Source organism: Coregonus lavaretus (genome assembly GCF_964263955.1).
Source record: "Coregonus lavaretus genome assembly, chromosome: 7".
In the NCBI taxonomy this organism is placed as follows: Eukaryota; Metazoa; Chordata; class Actinopteri; order Salmoniformes; family Salmonidae; genus Coregonus; species Coregonus lavaretus.
The window spans coordinates 5,325,010-5,335,756 of NC_139994.1; the positions used below are offsets into that span (position 1 = coordinate 5,325,010).

The following is a 10,747-nucleotide window of genomic DNA, read 5'->3' on the forward strand; positions in this document are numbered from 1 at the left end:
ATCCGTCGAAGTCACACAACCATCCGTCCATCACCACGGCGATCACCCGCACCCACCCTCCTATTTCACCACGCTCCAGGTAGAAGTTCCTCTTAACCACAGATCTAGGATCAGATTACCCTATACCCACTCCTAACACTAACCGTTAGGGGGATGAACTAAACATCTGAACCTACATCAGTGGCTAGAAGAAACTTCTACATCCTTCTCCTACTCTGCCACATCTTCTACCACCTAAACACACCTGAAAATCTAGTACAATCAGAGAGCTCAACAGGTGTACCTGCTTGTGGCCCCGCCCCCGGCTCCAAGACCGACCGACACTCCTCCACACTGTCTCTCAACCAAACCCCCAACAAGTGGGTGGTGCCACTTGGACGTGCCACAGATGTGATTGACAGTGTGGTGGTCCAATGAGGAGCACAGTCGAGAGCATCGGAGCCAATCAGCAGGGAGCACACTTGTTAAGTAACTGCTACATTTCAGTAAAATGGGGTTTCAGCCATAGAGAATGACAGAGACCTCTAGTAGCCAAAAGGCTGTATTAGCATGGGCAGCACCATTGAGGGCTTCCACCATTTTAATGTAGTCAACTGGGTGGGACTTCCAACTTCGTTGGCTGATCGCTCCTGGTGACCCTGTTGGAGTCATGTCCAACCGGGTCATCAGGAGGGATCAGCCAATAGTGGAGAAGAAAATTGACTACTTTAAAATCGAGATAGCCTTAATGGTGCTGCCCATGCTGTCACAGACACTATAATGGCACAGATACAAATATGAGTCCTCTATCTATCTCTATGCTTTCAGCTCGCTGTGTGTATGTGTGTGTGTGTGTGTGTGTGTGTGTGTGTGTGTGTGCAACCTGGCTGAAAACATAGGTGTCTCTGAAATGGCATCCTGTTCCTTATATAGTGGCCCCGTGTAGCTCAGTTGGTAGAGCATGGCGCTTGCAATGCCAGGGTTGTGGGTTCGTTCCCCACGGGGGGCCAGTATGAAAAAATGTATGCACTCACTAACTGTAAGTCGCTCTGGATAAGAGCGTCTGCTAAATGACTAAAATGTAAAAATAGTGCACTACTTTTGGCCAGTGCACTATATAGGGAATAGGGTACCATTTGGGACTGACTACCTCTCCAGATGTGCAAATTGCAAGATTCTCTTAAGTAGAGCTCCAAAAACATAAACACTGGACATTTAACAGTGGATATATCAAATTAAGTTATATGATATTTCTATACACATTTACAAACACACACACACACACACAAACAAACAAACACACATTGCACAGTGCACTGAGCATCACTAAAGTCTCCTACTCATATATCTTGGCTTCTCTATATCATCAAGGGGAAACATCTATGCAACAAAAGTATTTGTATACATATAAAATGTATACCAACAAGTATGAAATACATACTGTCCTCCCTCGCCTTTAGGAGAGTGTATTCCGTGTGTGTCAGAGGAGGCTGGTGGGAGGAGCTATAGGAGGACAGGGTCATTGTAATGGCTGGAATGGAATCAATGGAATGGTACCAAACACATCAAACATCTGGAAACAGCCATTACAATGAGCCCGTCCTCCTATAGCTCCTCCAACCAGCCTCCTCTGGTGTGTGTGTACTTACACATACCTGCATTCATGCACACTTGCATACAGACATGCGTCCAGAGTGTCTGTAGCGCTCTCTCAGTCTCGTCCACAACATACCTGGACATTCTCACGTTGCCCTTCCCCAGTTCCTGCCTATTCCCATTCTTTGCCCAATCTCCTTTTGGACTTTATTGACATTTTGATATCCTTGAAAAGGCAGTTATGTGTCATTTTTTTGACCACACCCATATTTTGAAGAGCATGTTCTGATTGGAGAAAAGTGCCTCAACAAAAAGCACTCTTCTGCTATTATATCTTCCTCTATATTCCTGTTTTCTTTCTCTCTTTCTTTCCCTCTCCTAACTGGCACTCTCTCCATCACCTGTCACATTCATCCCTTTCAAAAGTCATGTGACTTCGTGACCCCATGACCATCATGACACTATGACATCATCATGACCCCTTCAATGTTCTAAAGTGCTGCTGTCACAGAGTTCTACTTCTTCCTCAAGTCAAAATAACAAAAACCTACAGTACTGTGTTAATGAAGCGAGAGCAATAATAATAATAATAATAATAATAATAATAATAGTTGTATTATCATCAGTTGGTGAGTGTGACAGGTGTGCAAATGCAAGCGCTTCAAGACAACATGCTGTCCCTCTCCTCTCTTAAGACTCAACACAGACTCTCTGACAGCGTCCCAAATGGACCCTACTCCCTATATAGTGCACTACTTTTGACCAGGGCCCATGAGGATAGGGCCTTGGTAAAAAGCAGTGCACTATATAGTGAAATAGGGTGCCATTTTGGGACGTAACCTCTCTCTCTCGCCACAAGAATAAAAAGGAAAAGGTTGCACCAAGTAATAATCATCTTCCTCTGAATAATCCCATAGTTCATGTAGTCAACTCAGTGTGATTGTAGATGTATGTAGGGTATAAAGGAATAACATAAACATTTTACTTAACCACCCTCGGTCAAACTATACATACATACAGTATGTGACCCCTGATCTCAAAGTTTTAGACAATCAGCAAATATATCATTATCAACTCACTGGGCAAGATAGGAGAGGTTCAAAGGTGAGAAGGGAAACATTGACAAGCAAAACTAAATAAAACGTTTCCGGAATAATAACATAATGACTCCACTGTCACCCAAACATAACAAAGGAAGGAAGAGTTCCCTCTTTCTGGTGGCCCACTGGCGTGGCCTGATGACCTCACCTGGCTGGTCTGGCCCTGCTGGGTGACATCACCTAAGTGGTCTAGTTAGATGAGTGTCGAGGCATCTGGTGACCCCTTGTTTAGGACTAGATGTGTAGTTCTAACCTTCTGTCAGAGACAAATAAAGGTTATTATAAATCCTCTTTTATTAATGAGGGTTTCAATGTGTTCAAGTCCTTTTTTTACTGTGTTTTATCTAAAGACGACTTGAGTCGCTCAGGATGGATGACATCATATCAACTCAGTCTGCCACCATGGCAATGGGTGGCGTGGAGAGTGATTCCGTCCAGACATCCTGAACACTCTCGTCAGTAGTGCCCTCTACCAGGAAGTGACATCACAAAGGAAGTGGCATCACTCACCGGTCTACATTATGGCAGCTTAGTCATGTCCTAGGTCCTATGGGAAAGCTAACTACATATTTCAATCATTTAATTAAGTTGTCCACCTGCAGCCATCAAATGACCAGAGAGGTATCAAGCAGCGCTCGTGTGCCACAAACTCACCAATTAAAAATGTACTATACTTCACAAAATCCCTTGCCCAGAGATTTGTTGGAAAATCCCAAAGCAAATGCACCGATTGCTCGTTGACGTAATGCCGAACGCATCTATTACAATGTTAATACTAACATGGACTTAATGTAAGGTGATAACATGGGTCAAATTTCGCCTACAGTCATCCGGATAGCAAATAAAAACAATAAAAAAATCTAAAACAAAGTAGTTAAAATGAAAAATTTAAGAGGGCATTCTTTCTTTTTCCATGTCTCCATCCAATCCCCATTTGAATTAACAGTCTTGTTTTAACCTCCTGCCTTCACTACTTGCCTATATTTGACCTGCCTTCGATGCTGATCTTTACCTCCTGAGTGATAAAGGAAGGTTTGGGCAGAGTCAACGGGGGCTCCTCCTCGCTCCTCTCCACCTTACGGCCCTCAGGGGCCGACCACCTCCTCTTGCGGCTTGCCGGCTTGGCTGCACCCCTGCTGGATTCTGAATCTCCAGGCTGGCCTCTTTTCAAGTTGGCCTCCCCCCCGACGCCGAACCTCAGTTCTCCATTCTCTGAGGCGATCTGAACACCTCCAACCACCACTCCCCCACTTCCACTGGAGCCTCTATGGCCCACCCCGTTCTCCTGCTCCCCGTGCCTGCCTGACCCCCTTCCACCCCGGGAACACCTGGAGGGTTTGAGGGGCCCGTGGATGGAGCCCATGTTGCAGCTAGTAGTGATCTCCATGGCCTGGTTCTGGGTCTGCTGGGTCTTCTTCAGGGAGCCGTTCCTCAGGTTCTTCAGGGTGAGGGAGATGCAGACGTCCCCCACTGACAGCTTGGTGCAGGGTAGTTCTAACAGCTGAGTGGTCCGGTCCGGGCAGCACGATGACCAGCCCTGGCCGAATACGAAGAAGGGATACTCGACCAGCACCTCCACACTCACCTGGGGGAGAGAGAGGGGGAGAGAGAGGGGGAGAGAGAGGGGGGGAGAGATAATGAAAGAGATTGAGAGGAGAGGAAAAGAGATGGAGATAACAGACAGGAGAAAATCAAGTTCCACATCAGACATAATATATACCAACTCAGAGAAGAAACCATCTCAAAGAAACATCAGAAAACCACAGGAGATGAGGACAGAGAAAAGAGAAGAATGAAGTCTCTGATATAGTACTGATACAGTACTGATACAGTCATGATATAGTCATGATATAGTCATGGTATAGTCATGATATATTACTGATATAGTACTTATATAGTACTGATACAGTACTGATACAGTCATGATATAGTCATGGTATAGTCATGATATAGTCATGATATAGTCATGGTATAGTCATGATATATTACTGATATAGTACTTATATAGTACTGATACAGTACTGATACAGTCATGATATAGTCATGGTATAGTCATGATATATTACTGATATAGTACTTATATATTAATGATATAGTACTGATACAGTCATGATATAGTCATGGTATTGTCATGATATATTACTGATATAGTACTTATATAGTACTGATACAGTACTGATACAGTCATGATATAGTCATGGTATAGTCATGATATATTACTGATATAATACTTATATATTAATGATATAGTACTTATACAGTCATGATATACAGTGAGGGAAAAAAGTATTTGATCCCCTGCTGATTTTGTACGTTTGCCCACTGACAAAGAAATGATCAGTATATAATTTTAATGGTAGGTTTATTTGAACAGTGTGAGACAGAATAACAACAACAAAAATCCAGAAAAACGCATGTAATCACATAGGCCTATAATATCAAATGCAAAGACAAGATTAAATTGAGAATAGTGAGGTAGCCTATGGAATTGAGCGCAATGGTGCATTAATGGCGGATTTCAAATATGGACAGTCCAGGGATATTTTATCGGCAATCTTGAAAATAAATGACCATACCAGACACTTTCATAGACAATTGTATTTAGTCGAAAACATAAATCGGAAACTAATACAATTATAACAGTAAGCTACACCAACATTAGTTTACATTTATACAGTGTCGGGTAAATTGCTGTGGTAAACAAGGAAATATTTTATTTCAATTGTACTGAATGCTTGTGAAAGAGATAAATCGTCTGTTCAAAAAGGACTAAATTGTTCCCATGATAATACCAACCAGAGGGCGAACATATATTGAAAAACTTTGGTTGCAGGCAGGTAACACCGACATCTTTTAGGGAGCGGTAATGAGGTGACCAATAATGGTCGCAATTGATATCAGCTGTGTGGGTGAATTTAGTGCGTATTGATGGTTTAATGAGACATCAGCTGGCGATAATCTAGTGCCATCGATGGTTACAATAGGCCCCTTGTTATTGGATTATATTCCAATACATTCTGTAGGTTATTCGTTAGCCTATACATTGTGACATCATGATGAAAGGTGTGAAAACCCATAGTAGGCTACTGTTTGTTTCACTGGCTGAGTTGATGAGCTGATTTGGGCCATCAGTTGATTGACAGCTTATTGAGCAGCTTGTTTAACAGTTGAATTCACCATCGCCACTCCTGCATTTCGCGCCAACCTGGTCTCTTTAATCATGAGAAAATGATATGGTCATTATCATTGAAGAATCTGGCATTTTGCTGCACCCATGTGTTAATGTTAAAGTCCTCCCACTGTTAAATAGCATACTGTTAGACCTCTACCGTCATTGTACTGTATGATCATTATATTATACAAGTCTATTATTAACAGTATTTATTTTACCTTTTGTAATTTTTTTAGCTTTTATTTAAGAGCTAGAACAATGTTTGAGAAACAGGTGGAGGGTGAGTCAAAGGGCAGCGGGCCGAATTCCAACCCCATTGCTGATTCTGGCAGATGTGTGCCGGGGGTCAGTGGCTGTAACCGTTGGACACTGAGGCTGCCAATCATTTATTCTGCCTATTGCTTGCCTTGAACATTTAATAAAAAACTACTGATTTTCCCTGACAAAAAATACATCCACCCCCTAAAAAAAAAAGATGTCAGTTTATTATAATCCATGTAATAATTCACACGAGACGCGCAAGAGCCTGCATGTAGCCTACAACTGACACCTAGTGGACCTGCAGTCTAAAATAGCCTACAACTGACGCCCAGTGGACCTGCAATCTAAAATAGCCTTCATAGCCTGCATTGCTTATAAACACAAAGAGGCTGACAGAACAGATGACAACGTTTAGCTTAAAATGTTGATCAACTATTATTTCCTCACATTATAAGCGCAGCAATGGTCACATGGTAACACACCCGAATGTCCCAGAACGCAAGTAGCGGGAAAACGCCGGTCTAATGCGCACCACACATGCAGGCAGTTTCATATGACAGAGATGGAAATACATACAGTATCTGTAAAAAAATTCAGAAAGAGGGGAGATCTGAAATATTTGGATGTGAATGTCTGTCTCAGTTGACCGTCATCTATTCCAGTATGACTAGCACACTTACTAGCCTATTCAATCTCTGTCTTGCACACATCAATGAACCATCATCATGTCCCAGATTCATGGTAAAGAGGTGCCTAATTCCAGTCCATATGATAGGCCTACAGTATGAATAGCCCAATCACGATAACAGCCTATATTTAAGAGTCATGCCCCCCCGGCCCTGCCCCTTTGTTTGCGCGCTGTCGGACCACCATTGGACTGGTATAAATTGTATAAATTGCTAGTTGGGCCATGGGGTGGGGACATTCCAATGAGTTGGGCCATGGGGTGGGGACATTCCAATGAGTTGGGCCATGGGGTGGGGACATTCCAATGAGTTGGGCCATGGGGTGGGGACATTCCAATGAGTTGGGCCATGGGGTGGGGACATTCCAATGAGTTGGGCCATGGGGTGGGGACATTCCAATGAGTTGGGCCATGGGGTGGGGACATTCCAATGAGTTGGGCCATGGGGTGGGGACATTCCAATGAGTTGGGCCATGGGGTGGGGACATTCCAATGAGTTGGGCCATGGGGTGGGGACATTCCAATGAGTTGGGCCATGGGGTGGGGACATTCCAATGAGTTGGGCCCAGGGCTGTTGGAACAGAATCTGTTGTATTTATAAACAGTTTAAGGTACAATGTAGGTGGGGTACCCCCCCCAAAAGGTTATGACTCCCCTTCATGTTCGTGAGAGTCTCCCCTTTCAATGCTTATTAGATTGTAGCTCAAACAGTTCGGTGATGAAAAACACCGCCTTTACAAGCCCCATGTTATGGAATAAGTGCAAGCTTTATATCGGCGGAAAGAAAAGATTGAGCTGCAGCCACTGCAAGACACAGGAAGTCTCTAGTATAAACACACAAGGAGCTATTCAATATTCAAAATGATGTCACTGTGTGACGTGCAGGCACGTCACACTTGTGATTATCAATGTTATATTGATGCACAAACATGATTAGCGTTCTCTCACCTGAGCGCGGTGCTCACCCACAGAGAACTGTACGATTGCCAAGTTGGGTGTGTGGCTGCCGTCGATGCGTTCTACAGTGGACGAGTCTATCTTCAGCTCGCTGCTTATCTCAGCGCTCTGGATGAAGTCGTCCGTCTTCAGGTCCTCCACGCGCTTCAGCTCCCCGTCCGCCAGCTGGATGATGGAGCCCTTGATAAAGTAGGGTGGCAGCGAGGGGCCTGAGGGGGCCGAGGAGGGGGCCGGGAGGGGTGGGACCACCGGGAGGTGTAGCTGGGCCTGGACCACGCTCCCCCCGGCCCCGGCAGGGTGGGACAGAGGAGGGTAGGGGGCCGGGACCTCGAATAGATGCTCCTCTTTGGGGTTGGGGTTAGTGGTGGTGGTGGCGTAGGCGTGGGGCTGTGGTTGGGTTGTGGTGGCTATGTGGGCAGCATGGGTAGCCTCCAGGCTGGTGACCCCGGCCCCACTGACGGGGATGATGATAGGTTGAGACCCTGGGGCCCCTGGGATGAGAAGGTGCTGGGGCAGACTGGTGTGGTACTGCTGCCCCCCTGCACCCCCAGACAGATAGCTGATGATGGGCTGCCCACCGTGGCCAGCCTGGTAGAAGTTGGTGGAGAGTTGGCCCAGGGAGGGGGGTGATGCATCGCTGGCGTTGTGTGTGGTCTGGATGACCGTGTGGGTGTGGGGGGAGCTGACGGCTGCCTTAAGACTCTCCACATTGAGCTGAGGGGGGAAGGTGAACGTGGAGGAGGTGGAGGAGGAGGTGCGGTACACAGGTTTACCCAGGAGAAGGCTGCTTTTCTCTGGGTGCGAGGCAGAGGACGGGGGTAGTTTGTCGGGGCTCTGGTGGTCTTGTCCTCCGTGGCTGTTGGGCATGAGAGAGGTCCGTAGCCCTGAGGCATCATGGGAGGTATAGGTCTCATAGTGATGCTGGGAGCTCTGCTGCTGGTGGAGCTGGTGATGGGAGGAAGAGGAGGAAGAGGAGGAGGATGAGGATGGGGTTCCTTTGCTTTCCTTTCTCTCAAAGCGGCTCCTCTTCTCCAGCTCTCCATTGTGCAGCTCCCTGGGCTGGCCCTCCTCTCTCTTAGTCAGGGGCCCCTCGGAGCCAGGGCACGCATACTGGACCAGCACCTGGGAGCTACCGCTGAAGGCCAGGGTGTGGTGGGGGTCGGGGTGCATGTGGTGGGTCCCACCGTGGGGCGAGGGGGCAGTCCGGGGGTCCACACTCTGAGAGGAACCAGAGAGCTGGATGTACTGGGGGCCAGTGTCCGACACAGCCAGGCCCGGGGGTAAGGACTGGGACTGGGGTGGGGGGCGACCTGGACCCACAGAGTGGTGCTGGTCCAGCTTGGTGGCGGTGTTGGGGTAGGAGCATTGGGATGTGGAGGTGGGTGGAGGGGGGAGCTGGGAGGAGATGTAGCCAGCATAGGGGCCTGTGTAAGGGGAACTGATGAACTGGAGGTTGGGGGGCAGCTGGGTATAGTGGAGGGCCCCCCCTGATTGGGACAGAGGAGAGGTGTACATGGCAGGGAGGGATGTGGTCACCACACTGGACTGATGTGATGAAGAGGAGGAGGAGATGGAACAGATGGAGGAAGGGACCAGGAAGTCTAAGTGTGTGGTGCCGGTGGAGTATAGCGGTTTGTACTGGGTCACGTCAGACTCACTGGGAGTGCTGGTACGCTGCCCAGCTCTACCACCATCCCCGTTACCTCCGCTACTGTCTCTGTTGTGCCCGCCGGCTACGCTGGCCAGCCATGCCAGGTTCTCTCCTCGCTGGGTCTCGCTGGCGGGCGCCATCACCAGGGGCCTCTCATCCGCAGTGCTGGCTGGGAAATCTCTCTTCTTGGGGGGCAGACACTCGTTGCAGCGTTCATGGTTGGACTTCATACTGTTGTCTTTTCTCTCTGGTAGATAGGAGGTTGGAGGAGGTAGAGAGGGCGGGAAGGTCCTGTAGCTCAGCGTCTGTCGAATGCCTGGCTCTGGCTCAGCAGGGAGCAGAGAGAGGCACACCTGCCGTTGCCGTGGGAGCAGCACGAGTCACACCTGGCGTTGTCGTGGAGAGAGGAGGAGAGCCGTCCGTCAGCTTCATGCGGAATCATTTCCCTTTGAGAGCTAGCCTTCTGGACGGCAGCAGGATCCTGGGGAACACAGAGAACAAACATGTTAGATTAGGCTCTCTCAAACACACACACACACACACACACACACACACACACACACACACACACACACACACACACACACACACACACACACACACACACACACACACACACACACACACACAATAGAATAGCCTTGTCTACAAGACAATCTCTTTATCATACAATGACACATTACAACAGGAGGAGAGAGTATTGGGGTTAAACAGCATTCCAATGCCCATCCCGGGAAGATGAGATGCGCGCTTGCATGTGTGTGCGTGTGTGTGTGTGTGTGTGTGTGTGTGTGTGTGAGCAACCATTTCTGCCATCTGTGAGCGTTGTGTGTGTTGCGTCGGTGAGAGGGGGGAACACTCAGTGTGAAGCTCAATAATAATGTTCACGCAGCTCCACACACACACACACACACACACACACACACACACACACACACACACACACACACACACACACACACAATCTCGTTCTTTCTCTCCCTCCCTCACACACATGCACGCACAGAAACCCAACAACCTCTGAATTCCTGACACACATTCAACTACTCAAAGGAATACCACATACAGTATCTCTGCAAGCACATTATAAATCGATCCAAAGATTGACAAGAGGCAGGCTATGCTCTACTAATGAGCCATAGGCTGAGCATATGAACACAGCTAACTGTCGACTCTCAGTCCAAACATGTCTAGTCTGTGTGTAGCCATTAAGATTTTACAGTGCATTCTGAAAGTATTTATACCCCTTGACTTTTTCCATATCATGTTACATTAGAGCCTTATTCTAAAATGGATTAAATAAAAATGTTTTCCTCATCAATCTACACACAACACCCCGTAATGAC

General features: G+C 47.2%; 1 protein-coding gene across 1 annotated transcript in view; it reads right to left on the reverse strand.

The window, feature by feature from the left end:
- The window catches only part of LOC311132223 (ataxin-1-like), a 10,012-nt gene extending 134 nt beyond the window's left edge, over positions 1 to 9,878 (reverse strand). Inside the window, exons 1-2 of the mRNA XM_084165448.1 lie at positions 7,742 to 9,878; positions 1 to 4,260 (exon numbers count right to left, since the gene is read on the reverse strand). The exon at positions 1 to 4,260 is cut by the window's left edge and continues 134 nt beyond it. Of these exons, the coding sequence (XP_084021574.1) occupies positions 3,646 to 4,260; positions 7,742 to 9,631 (2,505 nt within the window). The 5' untranslated portion in view covers positions 9,632 to 9,878 and the 3' untranslated portion in view covers positions 1 to 3,645. The remainder of the gene's footprint in view (positions 4,261 to 7,741) is intronic.
- Between the last annotated feature and the right edge of the window lie 869 nt (positions 9,879 to 10,747).